General features: G+C 35.5%; 1 protein-coding gene and 1 non-coding gene across 3 annotated transcripts in view; both read left to right on the forward strand.

Annotated features, from left to right (window-relative positions):
* The first annotated feature begins 6,877 nt into the window (after positions 1 to 6,877).
* Positions 6,878 to 20,070, forward strand: part of LOC108984299 (transcription initiation factor TFIID subunit 2) — a 54,038-nt gene continuing 40,845 nt past the window's right edge. Inside the window, exons 1-7 of one of the 2 annotated variants that reach the window (XM_018956206.2) lie at positions 6,878 to 7,153; positions 7,258 to 7,588; positions 8,159 to 8,304; positions 8,426 to 8,492; positions 18,557 to 18,756; positions 18,849 to 19,002; positions 19,964 to 19,999. In XM_018956206.2, coding sequence (XP_018811751.2) covers positions 7,038 to 7,153; positions 7,258 to 7,588; positions 8,159 to 8,304; positions 8,426 to 8,492; positions 18,557 to 18,756; positions 18,849 to 19,002; positions 19,964 to 19,999 — 1,050 coding nt within the window. In that variant the 5' untranslated portion in view covers positions 6,878 to 7,037. The remainder of the gene's footprint in view (positions 7,154 to 7,257; positions 7,589 to 8,158; positions 8,305 to 8,425; positions 8,493 to 18,556; positions 18,757 to 18,848; positions 19,003 to 19,963; positions 20,000 to 20,070) is intronic. The other variant, XM_018956207.2, reaches the window with a different exon arrangement.
* Positions 9,397 to 9,469, forward strand: TRNAF-GAA. Its single transcript has one exon. It is a non-coding gene; the product is annotated as a tRNA-Phe (tRNA).

Consider the following 20,070-nt stretch of genomic DNA (forward strand, 5'->3'; position numbering starts at 1 on the left):
AATCATCCACTAGATTTAAAATAATAATTTGAGATTTAAAACGATTAAGCGGTGCTCGTGATCAACCTTAAAGGAAAAGGAGCGGTTGGTCACAATACATCAACCTAATCCATGTGCCATTAATAAAAGCCTCAACATATTCCCTCTTTTATAATCAAGATCAAGTAGCCTTTTCATTCAAATAAAAAACAATATTATTTTTTCAAACTTCAAAACAAGAATAATATTAAACAATTACATTCAAACAATTTTTAAATTTATTATATTTTTATTCAACTTTTATCTCTCATTTCTCAATATCCGATAAAACATCTTAGCTCAAACTATTTCATTACTATTCACATATATAGTGAGATACTCTAAGTATCCAAATGGACCTTTAGATTATGTAGTTTGAAATTTATTTGTGTTTTTTTACCGTTTCACATTAGAAGATTTAGAGGAGTTAGAATATCGTTAATATTCTAAACTTTTAGGAAATTGTTTTAGAAAATGAGACGAGAATTATTGAACGTTTTAAAAATTTTCATTTCCTCCCCAAGATATAAAAGATTTTATTGTTAAAATTAAAACTTGCTTGAAAATTTAAAAGAGAGTTTGTAGCGAAATTTTTTAAATCAAAATACAAAGTCCATTTTACAGAGCCTGAGTTCATACATTATTTAAAACCTACCTAGGCTTCTGTAACCTTTTCCCTAGGCCATGTTTGTCCAAATGTTTCGTCGTCATTTCATTCTTGGGAGGGGCATAATTTAAAAACAAAATGAGTCAAATACTCATTAAGCATTGTTTCATTCTGTAAAAATATACTTAGTAAGCAATACCTAATTCATGCATTTATCATTTCTCTACATAGTTTACATAAAATATTTCTTTACTTTGAAAATATTACAAGGTGGAGCTTTTTTTAAAAAAGATTTTCACTCATCATAAAATATTTCTCCCACCTTCTACATTCATTCATTAAGAAACTAAATCCTTTCATACATCAAATTATTCTTATCACTTTCTATTGGCCGGTACACACTGTTACGTCCAGTGTATTGGGATTAGCACGCTTTTGGACCTAGATTTCGCCCGTGGCCACAGGTTGGAAATCTCTTTCAGTTAGGGATAACATTGAGTGCACTACCATTACTACTTACTCGGCATTGCAATTTGCCCAGTTTGTTGATACCATCATTCATTCAGTCATGACTGTTACATAGCTTTATATATTAAAACATTTATTTACTTTCATTCCATTCATTCCTTTTAGTAATTTCCTTTTCATTCATTTCATTCATAAATCCATTTCATTTCATAAAACATCATTCTATAGCACAAGCATAAACATGATCATTTCGTGGAATCATTTAAATATCATTTCATTGCATCATTTAAACATCATTTCATGACATCATTTAAACATCATTTCATAGTCTCGATCATAAACATTATCATTTCATTTCATGTAACATAAAAACAATAGCAATAGTACTACATATAACATCAATTTCATTTGCATACAACTATTTTTGAGATGCATAAAAAGCGGTTGCCAAAGAAAGCCATTACATACGTATACCTTAAAACATTTATACATTAGCATATTTTTATAAACTATAGTTTGATTTCTAAGAAAACATTTCATTTTCCTTCATTGCATAAAAGGAATATTTTTCATAAAAACTTTTCATTCTATTTTCATATTAGTTAGAAAACTTTAAAAGCTTATGAACATAATATTTACCATGACTCCCTACCATTTTCATTTAATGCAGTCCATTCATATGCGTATCAAATGACAACCTACATTCATACATAACTTTACGTCATTTCATTTTTAATGGCATAGGTAACTTAAACTTAGAACGTGCATAAAATTACCCTTGACTTAAAACTTCTTTCACTTAGACCCATTAAAAGTCACAGTTCCAACACATGATATTCAACTTCAGGTCCTTATACTGTGAATCTCCATGCTTCACTTTAACGGTCAAGGCACAATCCTATAAACTCTATCAATCCCTTCCTCCATTCATGCGTAACCTAACCAACACCTCATTATAATCCAAACCAAGCATAATACACAACTTTAAGTCAACTTTAAGACTTAAACCTTGTGTATTCATGCTTAAAACATACTATCTATTACATATGATAAATTTGTCTGATACATGCATCCAACTAATTTACACATGTACCATACATTTTTATCACTTGAAATCAACATATAATCCACTAAAACATCCATTTGTTTTTATAAGGTTCATATACACCGATACTAACATCTAATTCAATTTAAGAAAGAGAAAGAAGAGCTCACTAAGAAAGAGTTATTGTTTGATACTTTTGTTGAGGTTGGTTAATGCTTCTATAAGGAATCTTGAGGAATGTGGTCAATCAAGACTTAGGGAAGTGAAACTCGAAAGGTGAAGGGATGGGACAGATCATGTAGTAGAAATTGAAAAGAACCTCAAGAAACTAAGGTTGGAAGATGTTGTTGCTACCTACAATTTGGGTTGGTTCTATGTCTACTTAAAGCTTAAATGGTAATTGAATGGTGCCTTTATAGAGTACCTGAAAATTTTTTAGTCTGGACTTGAAAAATCAATAGGACCAAATCGGACCGAATTCATCCCTACTCGGTCTCAATCCATGGTGCCTCCAAAATTTGGTTTTTGGTCTAGTCCTGGGGTGTGGTTTTTTTTAGACCGAACTAGACTAAAATCGATCGAATCATTTACATATAAATTTTTTAAATATATAATATATTATTTATATAGTAGTTGTATAAGTTAATTACGTAATTTTCTCTAATCTATCACCATTGACCATATAAAATGTAAAATAATATATGCTATCAATTAATTTAATATATCAAACGATAAATCATATGATAATATATATTATTATATGTAGATAAATGCTCTACTAAAGTACTAAGTTAGTAACTATTAATATCATAAATATAATTATAATTATTTATTTTTTTATGAGTTAGTTACATAATCCACATTAACGACCTCACTTAATTTTGATTTTACTAATTTAATTAGTTTTTTGTATTAGTTTATCTACCAAAAAAGGAAAAGAGAAGAAAAATGTTCTTAGCTCATATGGACCGATTGGACCAATCAGACCAATAGCTAACGGTCCAGTCCGGTCCGGTACTTAGGGGTAATTAGTTTGTTTTGATCTGAAAAAAAGATGGATCGAAATTTTCGGTCCGTGACCCCAGACAGATTACACTCCTATTTAAATGTAATACACAACAAACCAACATAAACACGTGGTTTCACAGATTTTCATACCAATACAATCATCACACTTCACAATTTCCTAACCTCCACAATCCCAACACTAAACATGGCATCCTACCACTTTACAAATTACACAATCATCCCATTACTTCACACAGCACAACCACATCACAAAATTCATAGTTAATCCCATCACTTTACACTACACACATATCACAAATATGCAACTCACCATCCACCATCCACCATCCACCACTCACAACACATAGCACATTTCACAATTCTCAATAATTCTTCATTTCACAACATACCACCATCACAAACTACACAAATCTTAGCTTCACAAATACAATATTTCTACATATAAAGAGACAAATTATACCATAAGGGGCTAAGCAGTCAGGGAAGCATGCGGCTTGCGCTAATTTAGGTGTGGCAAACAAGGTTTGCGTGAGATGGGTTAGAGGTGGCAATGATGTTCCCTGTGGTTGTCCAAGGCAGTGAGAAGAGGCAATGATGGAGGGACTGCGGTGGAGGCTTGTGATAACAATGGAGTTGGTTTACTTGGGGTAGGCAGCGACTACATTGGTTTTCTTACTGTTCATGGTGGCTGAGGGTGGTTGTGGTGGCGGTTGAGGGTGGTTGTGGTGGTTGGGCACTGCTACTAGGTGTGGACAGAGGAAGACATGAGAAAAATATTGGGAGAATGAGAGGGAGAAACCGAAAGGGGTGGAACATGCTGTTGTGGGTTGTAGTTAATGGCGAGTGGTGATGGGCACCGCACGAGGGGGGTTTGGTTATTGATTTCGCATGGTTGGATAGCAGACATGTAGAGGTTGGCCTGTTAATTTACTGTGCTCGGAGGAAGGAGGCGGCTTATGGAGGAGCAGTGGTGATGGAGGCTACGAAAAGAGGCTGAGCTTCAATGGAGAGAGAAAGAGAGATGTGAGAGAGGCCGAGAGAGTATAGGGAAGGAGAAGGAGGAATCTTGAGAGAATGGGTCTGTTGAAGGAGACATCGGTGTGGGGTGGATTGACAGGTAGTGCTGGGCTGAGATGTGGTTATGTTGAGAAAGAGACAAGCAAACGAAGAGAGAGAGAGAGAGAGAGAGAGAGAGAGAGAGAGAGAGAGGGGTAGTCAGCCAGTGACAGTGTGCTCATGGTTATTGGCGGTGAATCGACGGCGGCGTGGCTGGCTTGGAGGGAGACATGCTGGGGGCTACGGGAGGGGAATGATTAGTGGAGGGAGAATAATACACAAAATTCTTATCTCATTTCATCTCATCATTACACATTTTTTAAATCTTCATACAAATATAATAAATAATTCAACTTTTTCAAATCCTAATTCATCTTTTTCAAATCCTAAAACAATAATAATATTAAAATACAATATTTTAAACTCTCAAATAAAATATAAAATTTTTATTTCACCCCTCAAACCTTCCCTAAGAGAAAATGGTAAAGAGAAAGTGGAGGAGAAATAGGATTTTTGGGCAAACTAATCATTTTTCTACTTTTATGCCTAACTTTATAAGAGCATTGGCAATGATTTTTCTATATGCATTTTTAAAATCACATTTTTTAAAGATTAGTTTTGCATATTAAGAAAAATTAACATATTAAATTATGTATTTTTAAATTAAATAATAATAAAATATTTTTTTTTTATTTTTTATTTGTTTCCTAAAATTATTATTTTTATATATTTTACAATTAGCATTCACTTTGTATTATTAACTTAATACAAATTTCATGTATCAAAATCATTTTAATATAAATTTTACAAAATTAATTTTAATGGGTAAGAGAGAGAAAAAAATAATAAAATAATGTTTGAAGAATGAATAAATAGTGCTTGAAGAAGCACTGATTATAGCTATGCAAAATTTTAGAGATGCATAAACCAATATAGATGAATATAAAATGCTCAGAGGGTGGATATTAAACATGGAGAAATATAAAAGAAATAATATAGAAAATAGAAAGGGAAAAGAAATAAATTAAATGCGAAGATACAACATTTTATTCTTGATCCAAATAAATAATATTTTTAACATAAAATAAAATATTGAGTTTTAGTAAATATTTGTAAGAAAAATAAATCCATCTAAATAAATAGATTTTTTAACATAAAAAAAATAAATCTTAGAAATATTTTTAACATAAATGAATTTGTAAAACTATATTTCTCGAATCAAGATCCAAAAATTAAAGAGACTTACTTAAAAATTAAATTTGGTCTAATAATACTAAAAATATCCCATTTAAAATAATTTTAGATATTTAAAATACTTAAAATACTTGGCTCATTTAAAATCACTAGCTAAATTTGAAAACAAAACTTCGAGATTTACAACATTTGAGCTAGTGTTGTGATCAATTCGAGAGGAAAATGAATGTTTGGTGACAATTAAAACCTAATTCCAATTGCTTTAATAAACTTTTGAGCATTTATCAAGAGTTGTTTGGTTTTGAGTTTGGAAACTTAAAAAGTACTTTCGACAATTTAAAAGTTTCAGAGTTGAAAACTTGAAATTGAAATGTATTTGTATTTGAATATATTTTTCTTAAAGAAAAATATCATCATTCATTAATTCATAAGAAAAACTTACATCCATGACCAGATACATCAAGGATATCTCTATATCAACCTTTCGAAGCTCAACCAGTACACTATTGGACTGGTCTGGATTTTACTACTGTCGATACTCTTTACAGACAAACGTCTAAGAGACAGTACTCTGCCTAAATAGAGATTTAACCTCACATTTCATAAAAATGGAAGACTCATCCTTTATGGACCAACCGTTCATGAGACGAACTTATTTTTTATTTTTACTATACAATAAGGAAAACAAGAACGAAAAAAAATGTATTATAGTTTGGACTAATTCTGGTAGACTTTGATGGTGCGTGAAGGCAACAACCTTGTCTCTTTTCAGTAACAAAAGTTAGATTTAAAAAGATTTGGTAGTGGCGATTTCGGTGATTTGGCTTTTATGGTGAGAAGAGCTGTCGGAAGGGATGAGGCGTGATGACCATGCTTGATGATTTCTACCAAACCAGCACTATCCTCCAAAAGATTTGAGACCTGAGTCTTCTTATGTTGCACGTGTCTCTCGAAAATTGTAGGAAAACTGTAGATATGACTTTTTAGATCATGAAAGAAGAAAAATAAATTAAGAAATAAGGAAACGAGATGGAGAATGAGGAGAAAGAAGAAAGGAGAGAAGGAGAGGGGGAAGGAGGAAGAAGCCTTGGCGAAATTTAGATCTGAATGCTTTTTTTTGGAGTGAAAGAGAGGTTTTTTAATAAAGTTGAGATGAGATAAAATAAGATAAGTTGAGACCATCTATGAAATCAAACGGGACCAAAGTTTCGCAATAAATAAGTTTAAAAAAATTTAAAAACATAAATTGCTTTCGGTTGCGTTTGGGTAGTGAGATATTCTCAAGTATTCTGTAAATAATAATAAAAAAATAATGATAAAATATTGAATAATAATAAATAATAATAAAAAATATATAAAAAATAATAATAAAATAATAAATAGTTGTGATATATTATGAAAATACTAACACCAAACTAAGCCTTAACCCCCACCGTTGGATCGAAGCCGCTGAGGAGCGTGACGCCAAAACGGCAATCTCTGCTCGCTAAATGGGCGAGGCTTGACACCAGACTGGCAGACTGAGCGGAGGGCCGGGGAGTCCTCTATAAAAAAAACCCTCCCCTCCAGCGAACTGAGCCAAATGCACAGCCTAAACCTCACCTCGCACTCCAGATAGCCATGGCGAAGCCTCGCAAGCCAAAAAACGACGACGCCAAGCCTGAAAATTCTGGAGCCCTAGTCCGCCATCAAAAGCTCTGCCTCTCCATCGACATCGATCGGCGCCGAATCTACGGGTCCGCCACGCTCACATATATCATCTCTTTCTTTATGAGCACACGTATATGTATGCATACGCCAAATTATGTTGTTTTGTTTTTTTCTCTTTTGGGTTTTTCAGGCATACGGAGTTGGAAATTGCAGTTCCAGAGATTGGTATTGTAGGGTTACACGCGGAGAATTTGGGGATTGGGAGTGTTTTGGTCGACGGAGAGGCGGCTGAATTCGAGTACTACCCGCACCAGTATCACGAGGAGAGCGAAAAGGGGTTAAGTGCTGTCTTAACGCCGAGTTTGGCTGCGGACGCAGCGTCGTCTGCATATATAACGGCACTCGAGAGGGAATTGGTCCCGAATCTGTTGATTAATTGCTGTAAGGGTTTTAAGAACGGGAGTGAACAGCAGCCCGTCACGGAGAACGGTTTTCATTCGTCCACAGAGGCCAAGCAGCAGGTCATAATTTCTATCTTTGTTCAAGACCCGTCACGGAGAATGGGCCTTAAATGCTTATGTTTAGTTATTGAATGAATTTTTGTTCTGTGCTTACCTCATATTTATTTGGTAGTTTATATCTATGTATGTACATCCTTCTGTATCAAATGCATTCATTTTCAGCTATTATACGTTTTGGGTAGAAATTTTGCAGAAGATCAAGAACTTATCAGTATTAGTATGACCAATGTGAACCTGAATGGCTAATCTGATATTAGTATTAGTTTGACCTATGTATTCCGGTTGGCCTGTTTTTGGGTGGTACATCTTGTATCCATAAGATCGGAGTACTAATGCTACCCATGCAACATATAAGAAATTGAAACTTACACCAGACACAAAACCAGATAATTTAGTGGCTGAGCAGGATAGGCATGCGTCCGGAGAGCTTTAAGGTTGAACCTATATTTTAATCATTTGTTTTTTTACACTTAAAATAATAAAATGAGTGGTGTGGTTTGGGAGTGCGAGGTAGGCTGTAGTGAAGTTTACGTTTTTGTGCTTTCTCATGTCAGTTTATGTTGGGTGCAGAATGCGAGAGTGATTCGTATTGATTATTGGGTAGAGAAGGCTGAGACAGGGATTCACTTCAAGGATAATGTGCTACATACTGATAACCAGATAAGGCGTGCACGGTGCTGGTTCCCTTGTATTGATGACAGTTCACAGCGCTGCTGGTATGAATGGTTTGGTTATATGACTGATGGTGTATGTGCATGTTTTTCTTGGCAATTTTTGCCAATTGCCATATCACAGTTCATACTCTATATAATTGTGGCTTTCATGATGCATGTTCAGCTATGATATGGAGTTTACGGTTGCCCAGAATCTTGTGGCTGTCAGCAATGGAAACTTAAAATACCAGGTGGGATACTTGATATTTTTTGTATCAGTGCTAGGATTATGAGCATTTCCATGCAAGCTGTATATAGAATATCTTGATTCTTGCTAGATTTTACATTATTACACCATATTGTGCATTTGACTGAATACCTTGTATACAATTTCCCATTCTTAATATATTATTACTTGCATATTCTTTTCCCTTGCAGTACACTCAATAACCTATCCCCACGTTTTTAACTTAATAGAGGAACTTATTGGTTGATTTAATTAGAATACCTGTTTTAAAATCAATGTTGCTCCATGCTGTCCTAAAGAATATGTGGGGGAAATCACTTTTTGGAGCCAAATGAATCAAAAGACTCATGTTTGGTATTAATGACCTTTATATGCTAATTCATGGTTTTTTTTTTTTTTTTTTTCAAATTTGAATTCTTAGAGAATTTTTGGACTTCCAAATACTTGAGAATCTATACAATGAAAATGTTTTTGCTGTTCTCTGGTTGGGCATGGTGCCTTCTTTCAATTTATAGACGTCATCGCATATTGTGGATTGGGTTCTAAATAATGGTCAATGCCATTTTTTTCCCTCGCTTCTGATTTAGCTGAGCCCGTAACTACTTTACTCGGAACACCCAGTTGGGGAGGCAGGAAATTGATGGAATCGAGAGGGAAGAAAGGACATCGTCTTTTCATGTCGAAGACACGGGTTCGATTCCCATAAGGGATAGGCTGGAACCCATGTGGGGAGTTGATCCTAGCCCTCACCCAGTACACTCTTTTATTTCAATAAGGGGTTTCTAGTTCCCAATCTTACATATTGACAAACCTTGGCCAATGAAATGATATTTGGACTAGATATGCAAATTTATAGGATATTTTGCCATGGTGCAAACATGGTTTGTTTCCCAACTGGTGCATAATTTGCGGGGATAGCTCAGTTGGGAGAGCGTCAGATTGAAGATCTGAAGGTCGCGTGTTCAATCCACGCTCACCGCACGCATCCCTGGGATTGGGCTTTAATGAGTTGACTAATAATCTAGTTATTTGATAAGACATATCCCTTGATCAGGATAAAACCCTCTATACAGTACTAGTCTCGATTTCAAGAGGAAAATAGCTATCTTGTGACATACTATTGAAAATGAGACACCTACCCCGTGTTTGAAATGTTTTTATTAGGAAGTTGTTCTCTGGTTTGATTATATTTCCAGTGTTGTTGAAAACGCTAGGCGCACTTAAGTGCAAGTGTTTTCTAGAGCTTAGGCACAAAGTGCAAGCGCACCCGACTGAAGTAAGGCACAATTTTAAAAATGATGCATAAAAAAGCCATAAAATATAATTAAAATAATTTTAAAAACAAAATGGTAGTATATTTAGCCTATTAGCTCAATTTATTAGAGTGTCATGCGACATAAAAATTAAGTAATAAACTTGTTACATATATTTAAACATAACATTTTCCATAATTGTCTTATGCTTTACTAAATATACACATGTATGATGTTTCATATCATACTCAAATTAAATTACATGGTTCAATCCAAATATACCTAGAAGGCCAAGACCAAAAAAGCTCAAGAATTGTAGCTATTGACTTCTATGGTAACATAAGCACTAAAATATCAATCCATCTGAAAAGTCAACTTTGCCTATTATATTGGGTTCAAAGCATATACATCCATACGACAACATGTATTGCCATGGTATGTAAATGATCTTCAATATGAATTAAAAGCATAAGAATACAATATCAACTAAGTCCTTGTTTGTTTTCGCAGATCAGATGAGATGAGTTGAGATGAAAGTTGAATAAAATATTGTTAGAATATATATTTTTAATATTATTTTTGTTTTGAGATTTGAAAAAATTGAATTATTTATTTTATTTTGTATGAGAATTTGAGAAAGTTGTAATGATTAGATGAGATAAGATGATATGAATTGAGAAGAGTTGTGAAAACAAACGAGGCCTAAGTTTTGAACTGATGTTGACAATTTTTTTTCCTAAAACAATACAAAAATGTATTCACTGTACTTTAAGCTCACACAAAAAGCGCCAAGCGCACACTTAAAGCATCTTTTGTAAATGCACTTTGCTTTTGATATGCTTTGTGCTTAAGCCTTGGCACTTAGTGCTTTGTGCTTAAGCGCGCTTTTACCAACACTGACTATTTCCAAACTAGAGAATAGATTTGGTAATTACAAATGCCAAGAATAGGAATAGAATACAAGAATAGGTTATCCCTCTATGTTAATGTGGATTTGCTTCCAAGGGGGGAAACTGGTCCAATGTCCCTGTTATAGTTAGAAGATGTCCCAATATGTCTTTGACAGGTAACTAAACTTGAGAATATAGTACAAAGAAAAATCTTTGTAAGTTAGAAAACTCCCTTATTGATTCGGTATTGACAAGTTTGCTCATTTCCCATTGATTCACTATTGACAATGTTGCTCTTTTAGCCTGTAACTGACTCACTTCCCCAGAAGGGCTGTTTATAAGCAATAGATTGTTTTTGTCTTCTTTTTTATTTTTATTTTTCTGTGTAAGTTGATGACACACCTTCTTGAAGGCCTGATTATTGTCGTATACAAATGGTTTCAAATTAATAATCCACTATAACATTTTTCTATACACAGTAATTAGTAACGTGCACTCCCATCTATTAAAAAAATAAAAATAAAGGCATGATAGAGGAAATGAGAGACTTTGACCATTTTGGATTCCTCACGCTCCGTGGAGGAAATTTGAAATTGTGATCACTTTGGAATCCTTTAGCTTTCTTAGCAATCGTGAAAGTCATGCTTTCCAATCAACAACGAATAGGGTTGAAATACCATATGATTACATCCTCTTGTTTAACACAAATAGCTAACAAATTCCAATGCACTAGGTCATTGGACTCTTCTGTAAAGATTTTTTTCCTGATAGGTAAAATAAGATTTTATCGATTAAGTAAATAGGCAATGTCCAAGTACACAATAAGTATATATGGATAACACCTAGTTACAAGTTAGAAATTAGAAATGGGAGTGGGATGTTTGGGTAGAGGATTTTTTCACGGAATCTAGGGGATGGGATCGAGGAGGTGTATTGATAGTTTTCCAATTCTGGCTTTGTGTATTTTGGGTAGGTTTTCATGGGCTTTTGGGTCATTAGGGGCTTTCTTGTATGGGCTAGGTGTTTTTCTTGTATACTCCAATGTACTTGGTTACCCCTATTGATATATATATATATAATATTATTACTTGTAAAAAAAAAAAAACACCTAGTTACAATTGAGGATAATCGCAGAACCCCACAAAAAGTATGAAAGAAGACACATCTAAGGCCATCCAATGAGCGTTCTCGATCTTCAAAACTCTGACCATTCCTTTCTAGCCAAATATACTGCATGAGACATAAGGGAATCATATTCCATGCTGCAGCAATTTGGTGATTACCTTGTAAACAACTGCAAATTGTAAACCATTGAACATGGCTATAGGTTTTGTTTATAAAGTTAATGTAAAATATAAAGCATTTTGGTGACACCCCTATTTTCTTTCCTCTTATTGAGTAACATAAAGTTGCTCCTTACATCCTTGGGGACTAACTCAATATATAACATGGTGATTCAACTAAAAGCCTTGCCAGCTTTTAGAGGGAACAAGTTTTCTTAGTAAGGATTTTGAAGAGTGCAAAACTAAACTAGTAAAAATGATTTCGCAAATCCATGGCCACGGGCCCACGGTGACTGCGAGAGGGAGAAAGGGTCTGAGAGGGCAGTGACATAGAGAGGAAAGAGAGAGAGAGGGGGAAGAGAGACTGTTGGGGGGGGGTTAGGTTTGGGTTGGGCTTAAGCCTAGGCCTGGGGTGCGGAGGGGGGTAGGTCTAGGCCCAGACTGCCCCTCGCCCCTGCTGGGTATTTTGCCTATGGGTGGGGGTGCCTGTCCCCGCATGGGGTGGGTAGGGTTGCCTGCGCCGCAGCCGGGGCGGTGGACGTGTGGTGGCGGGGGGTGGTGCCGCCGCCCACCCCTAATGTAGATGGAAAAAAAAAGATACAAGAAAATCATGCAAATTCAGCTCATTAAAGTTTACAGAAACTCTTATCCATATAAAGAAAAGTTTATAGAAACACTCCACATGGGAAGGGTATTTAAAAAAAAATGCTAACATTCGTTCGCGGTCTTCTAACATTCAGTTGTTCCTTCCCTTCCAAATACACCAAATGAGGCAAGTAGGAACCACACACTACAACAATTTGTGGATTACTACTTAACCCTTTCCAAGAATAGAAAAGATCCACAATTATTCTAGGCTTGATCCAAGCCAATCCAGCTTGATTGAAGAAATTAGTCCACAATATACTTGCAATCTCACAATTAAGTAAAAGATGATTAACGTACTCTTAACTATTCTAACATGTGCGACATTAGTCAGTTATGATGGCATATGTTATCCATGGTGATAATCTGAGTGATACTGCAAGTTTTGCATTTTGAAAATACAAAATATTATCATATTTTAGAATTGATAGAATATACAAGCATATGACATTAGTCAATTATGATGGCATATGTTATCCATGGTGATAATCTGAGTGATACAGCAAGTTTTGCATTTTGAAAATGCAAAATATTATCATATTTTAGAATTGATAGAATATACAAGTTATGCTTATGAGTAATAATGTGTAATGCCCCAATGGAAGGCCTAAACCACATGGCCTATACTCCAAAATGACTAGTCAATGATACAATTAGAGCTTCATTGGAATCTTATAAAGAGCAAGAACTTCTCATTCCCAAGCAATGTGGGATCCTATACACCACCTACCCTTATCCATATCATATGGGGTATCACAATCTACCCCTCTTAAATTCCCTATGTCCTCGTCGGGCCTGTCCATTGTAGGTGGCACGGCTTAAGTCCCACATTTCTGGTTGGGATAGGCTCTGATACCATTTGTAACGCCCCAACGGAAGGCCCAAACAACATGGCCTATACTCCAAAAGGACTAGTCAATGATACAATTGGAGCTCCATTGGAACCTTATAAAGAGCAAGAACTTCTCCTTTCCAAGCAATGTGAGATCCCATACACCACCTATCCTTATCCATATCATATGGGGTATCACAATCTACCCCCCTTAAATTCCCGACGTCCTCGTCGGATCTGTCCATTGTAGGTGGCACGGCTCAAGTCCCATATTTCTGGTTGGGATAAGCTCTGATACCATTTGTAACGCCCCAATGGAAGGCCTAAACCACATGATCTATACTCCAAAATGACTAGTCAATGATACAATTAGAGCCCCATTGGAACCTTATAAAGAGCAAGAACTTCTCCTTCCTAAGCAATGTGGGATCCCATACACCACCTACCCTTATCCATATCATATGGGGTATCACATAATGGCATGTGGTGTCTGTAAGCGCTAAATTATATTTAGACTAACATAGAGAATACTGGTGAAGCTTAATTTTTTTATCATGCCTAAGTGTGTAACTTAACAAAACATCAGCCGGGTATGTGGACCACTCCTTTTTGCTTAATGTTGGAGTATGCAGAAGACAGTGAGAAAATGTTGCTAAAGTTAAAGGGTATTGGTTAAGAGATTTTTTTTTTTATCAATTAAGAGAAATTTTTAGAATGCTTAAAGTTTTTTAGAATTTGTTTTGAGGTGTATTGTTTATTAGTTTTTGTGAAAGTAGATAGGAAAATTTTAAATAATTTTTTTGAAATATATTTTGTATTGGGGTTTGTGAAAGTGGATAGGTGTTGTTGAAAATTTGTTTGAATGTAATTTTTTAGGGTAGTTTTTGTTGGTCGTGGTTTTTACTTTTCAATCTAGGCAAATGATTGGATAAAAAGTATAAAAGTTTTTTTGATAAGTTTTTTTTTTTTTTTTTTTCAATCTTTGAGATTGAAAGATGTTTGGATTTGAGTTGATTTTTTTTTTTTTTTTTGATAATTAATAAGAGATTTATCACCAAGAATAGGCATAGCTCGAGTACACAGGACATATACCAGAGGAAATACCTACATCAAACACAAAGGAACCATTTTCCAAATGGCAGCAATATGTTGTCTCCCCTCTACACCTCTCCATCAAGCAAGTAGATCCACCACCTGCTTAGGCATCATCCAAGCTATACCCATCCTACCAAGAATCTCGTTCCACAAACTTTGTATCATTCCTCTCAATTAAATGTGCCACATTGCACAACGTTACTTATTGATGTATGCATGCAGTCCGAGAACATTTTGGGGTGAACACCCATCTGGGCAAGTATGGTCAATAGTTTAGCATTTAGGCTGTAACATTCAGCAGCAAAAAAATCTTTAACCCAACAAGTGCTCTATGAACCAAGCTACATAGTCTCCTATCACTAGGCTCACTAACTGAGGTGGACTTTGATCTTATTATTCCTACTGGATATAAAAACCATCAGTATTGTTTCTAGCCATGATAAGTGCTCTTGGGTGGGCCGGGCCATTCCATCAAACCTTTGAGAAGGGGCCCAATCTTGTGTTTGATGGTCGGCTTGGTGGTAGAAGGGAACAACTGCCCACAACAACACTCGCTTCTCATTCTTTACAGATTTTCTGAATTCCTGTTCTCCTCCCCCGCCTTTGGTGTTCTCCTTTGTATACTTTTGTATACTTGGGTTGCCCTAGTGCTCTTTTTGATAAAATTTTGATATCTTTACTTCTACAAAAATTTAACAAAATATTCAATGGAACGTGAATTTCACTAGAGCCACCCAAGATTGTGAAGTTGACAGCATTAAGGAGTTCTTTGGTCTTCTATACACCATGATGCCGAGAACCCAAGGAGCAGACAAGATGTGGTGGATACCCACCGATAAAGGTACATTCTTGGTCCGCTTTTTTTATAAGTCTCTTACACAACCACAAAATACGCAATTCCCATGGAGAAAGATATGGAGAAACAAGGCGCCTCCCAAAGCGGCATTTTTTGTAAGGGCAGCAGCGTTAGGTAAGATCTTGACGACGGATAGTCTACGGAAACATAAGGTGATAATAGTGGATTGGTGCAGTATGTGTAGGAAAAGTGGTGAAATTGCGGATCATTTACTGTTGCATTGTGAGGTTGTTGGAACGTTATGGAATGAAGTGTTCAATATAATGGAGTTAGCTTGAGTTATGCTTGCCATAGTGACAAAGCTCATGGCCAACTGGATAAAACTACAAGGTCTCCCACAAATCTCAGCGGTGTGGAAAATGGTCCCGATTTGTATCATATGGTGTCTATGGAAGGAGCGAAATGAGTGGACATTTGAAGACAATGAGCGCTCACTAGAAGAACTTAGATTAATTTTTGTCAGCACTCTTTTTCTTTGGGTCACAACTGTAGATTTACGTGGCCTCTATTTTCATGAATTTCTTGTTTCTATTTCCTCTCCCTAAATAGGTGTGAGCTTTTGTATATCATCTTGTGTACTTGGGCTATGCCTATTCACATCAATATAATCGTTTACTTATATATATAAAAAAAAAACTTAACAAAAAGTTATTTTTTTCTTTAAATTAACAATGCTCTTGAAGAAATTGAAAAGGGATGGTCAACCTGTGTTCTATTGGAGTATATATAAGTTATCCCCAGGAACCATAACAAAAGTGTAATAATTCTGGTCAAGTGATCGAAAATTTTATATAGTAAAGAACACAATAGGAAATGCAAGTTGTCATCAATCGAAAAGTGTACTTGGGCTATGCCTATTCACATCAATATAATCGTTTACTTATATATATAAAAAAAAAACTTAACAAAAAGTTATTTTTTTCTTTAAATTAACAATGCTCTTGAAGAAATTGAAAAGGGATGGTCAACCTGTGTTCTATTGGAGTATATATAAGTTATCCCCAGGAACCATAACAAAAGTGTAATAATTCTGGTCAAGTGATCGAAAATTTTATATATTAAAGAACACAATAGGAAATGCAAGTTGTCATCATTAATAAAAGCAATAGCTTTCTTTTAGCCTAATACAAGTGCTTCATTTTCTTTGTAGAGCATCACGAAACCAAAGTCGCACATTTGATGTGCTGTTTCCAGATTTTTTTTATTTTGGGTGATGTCAGGGAACCTCTCTTTCCAAGGCAGGGCCCTTCGGACTCATCCCTGCAGAGTAAAACTCGGTCCCGTGCACCGCACCCTCGAAAGTTTCCCTACACAGAACTGGTTAAATCGCTAGCTTTTCACCAGGGGGTGTGGCCCCTAGAGATTGTTTGCATCTAAGGGGATTTGAACCTTGGACTTGGGGGGAGCACAACATACCCCCAAGCCCAATGCCTTTACCGCTGGAGCCAACCCCTAGGGGTTACTGTTTCCAGAAATTGATATGCACCTAAGCTTTAAGTGGCAGAAAGGATTTTTAGGTCGTTTTTTGCAATGGAGGTGACTTAGGTGTTCTCTGTCATACGAGAGATGTAAAGAAGGGGAGTAGGGCTGGCTGCCTAAAATCACAATTTATGGTTCCTCACCCCCTTGTTTGTTAACCATACAATAGTTGATGGTTTTTTTTCTCTACATATGTTTCAGAAGTTAATTGATGCATACCTATAATAAAGAACTTTGTTTTCCTGCTTATAATAACTTTGTAAATAGTTTCAAAATATGGAAAAAGGAGATGTGTTTGGATCCATAACTTAAAGTCTTTTCTATTTTATTTTTATAAACTAATTCTTCTTAGAATCCCATGTCATGCTGAAAAAAGTTTTGTGAGTGTTAAGAAAGATGCCTGTTATTTCCACATTAGATCTACGAATATTAAAAAACAAAAAAAATCTCAGAAAAGAGGGCCCCGCCAATGAGGATCCACCCCCTCGACCCTTCTACCAGTTTCGGGCTGCAGAGAGTGGATTTGGCCCCTGGCATGAGGTTGGGATTGGGGGTCTCTCTCCCCATGCCCCTCAGGGTTGTAGTTCCAATCCTGTGCCAGCCATACATGGGGAAGGCTCACTGGGGTATATATCCCTACCTCTACTCCACTCATTTTTTAAGGTTTGTTTTTCCTTTTGGTTTTCTCAGTTATTGCAGCTTTTTTGGGTGTCTCAACCTGTTCTAAAAAACTTAGAGGAGTTTGATAATGGTATCAAATATTGAGAAGAAGCCGAATGTACAGTTGGTTAAGTTTGCTCAACGCCGAGCATTTTCTTTTTCTAGGTTAGTCAGAGGTTCAACTTGCTTCTCCCGCCTTTTAGTCTTCTGTGCCCCAGATTTAATGTATGCTACACAGTTTGTCCCATGTGTTAATTCAACACATGGTTAAGTGTTCAACAAAGTGCAATGCATGTAGAGGCAACAAAATATAAACATGTCCATGTAATACGAAATGAGAAAAGTACCTCTATAAAAAAAAAATAATGATAATTTTTTTTAAAAGAACTTGGGAATTCTTTCTTTTGGCATATACAGTGCCTGATATTTACTGTATTATGCACAATTTATTCTATGTGCTAGCTTGTGAAAACACAAGGTTAAATGTTCCATGAAGTAGAATGTATGTAGACACAACGAAATTTGAATTTTCCCATTTACTCTAGTGAAAAATTGCCTTTTTTAGGAAAACTTGGGATTTCTTAAGTACAATTGCACAATCATTCATCATATATATATCTAGAAAATTTGGTGAGTTAGTTTGTTTATGGTCTTCAATAAAAATTAGGAGATGGGAGCTATTTCCTGAACCCTGGCTTGAGTTTTGCTTAATCGGCAGACAAGTGAGTCGAGTGCTAGATAAGCAAATTAAAAATGGCGTTTTGCAGTCTACTGCCTCAAGCATCAGGTAGTAGTAGGAATTAACTTGCTATCTCCGTAAGGTTGGCTTTGATCCCTGTTTCGCTAAAAAAATTTAAGGCACTTGGCTTTTGTTTTTTGCATAATCTATTCTTCCGTTTTGATTTCTCAGTATCAAAACAATTGAGAACTTTATTCCATTTTTTTTATAATAAGAATTCAAGATTTGTGGTTCTTATGGATGGTCTATCGTGCTGGTTCCTGACACTTGACTTCTCTTATATGAGTAACAACCTTGTTAGTGAACATTTTATACATTTCCAATTGGATTTTGTAGGTTCTGAGCAAGGATGATCCCCCTCGGAAGACATATGTCTATAGTCTAAATGTTCCAGTTGCTGCTCAGTGGATATCTTTGGCTGTGGCACCGTTTGAAATCCTTCCAGATCACCAATTTAATCTCATATCACACATTTGCTTGTCTTCAAATATGCCAAAGCTTCGGAATACTATGGAATTTTTCCATAGTGCATTCAGGTTTTTCATCCTTGTCATATTGTTGGCCTGTTTTTGCAGTTATAGTTTTTTCCGTTTACATTTTCTCTTGATATAATCTTTTACCTTTGTAGCTGTTATAAGGATTACCTTTTGGTAGACTTTCCATTTGAGTCATACAAGCAAGTTTTCATAGAACCTGAGATGGCAGTATCCTCAGTAAGTCTGGGGGCTTCCATGAGCATCTTTAGTTCTCAAGCACTATTTGATGAGAAGGTTATTGATCAGGTTGGTCATTTCTTGACCCCCTATGGTTGATGAGTTTATTACTATTTGCAGTCAAATTCTTTCTCGTGAATTTGTTATACATGTATATGCATACAGGCATAATGTATATTATGTTGTCAAGCCGGCTGCTGAATGTACTAATAGATGAATGGTAATTTTGTATTTATGTGCACAATAAGGGGGCCATTGGTTTGCAGGCAAAACACATGGGAAGGTGATGGAAATAGGTTTGGCTAACTGTATAAACTTTGTACCGAGAAATGATGCATGTGTAGTAGTGATAGCATATGTACTCTTTATCTAAGCATTAATATGCTATTCTAAGGGCAGGTTTGGGGGGTGGGATGAGACACAAAATTCTCATCTCATCATTATACCTTTTTCAAATCCCCATACAAAATATAATAAACAATTCAATTTTTTCAAATCCCAATTCAACTTTTTCAAATCCCAATACAATAATAATACTAAAATATAATATTTTAAACACTAAAACAAAATACAAAATTCTCATCTCACCCCCCAAACTTGCCCTAAAACTGAGCTGTTTCTACCAAGAAATATAAAATTTTACTAGACATATGACCTTTACATATTTGGTCTTTGTTTATGATCAGTCAATAGCACCACTTTGGACAATTTATTTAAAAACTATTGTCTTTTCTCATAATGGTTGTCTTGAATTTATTATGGCCTTCCAACTATTGAATTTCCAAATATGATGACTCGGTTTAAGAGGAGAAGGCTATGGTCTAAAAATATATATTAATTATTACAATCAAAAAGAGGTGGAGGTTAGGGTATATTGTTTTCTTGACTATGCCATTTGATGTTTAAAAGAGTTCCATCATTCTTAAATTAAAATAAAATGACTAGGTAATGGAGATTGTTTGTTTAGTATTTTTTTTATTGGCACTTTCTGTCTGAGAACAAAGTCCTGACTAATCCTGCGGGTGCACAGTCTGTTGGCAAGGAGTCTCCTGCAAGTGGGCCTCAGGTAATTCAAGGGGAAGTTCCCCCAGTTTGATTGCCCTCAGAAATTTTTTGCACTTAAGAGGATTCGAAACT

The sequence above is a fragment of the Juglans regia genome, chromosome 6 (genome assembly GCF_001411555.2).
Source record: "Juglans regia cultivar Chandler chromosome 6, Walnut 2.0, whole genome shotgun sequence".
Taxonomy (NCBI): Eukaryota; Viridiplantae; Streptophyta; class Magnoliopsida; order Fagales; family Juglandaceae; genus Juglans; species Juglans regia.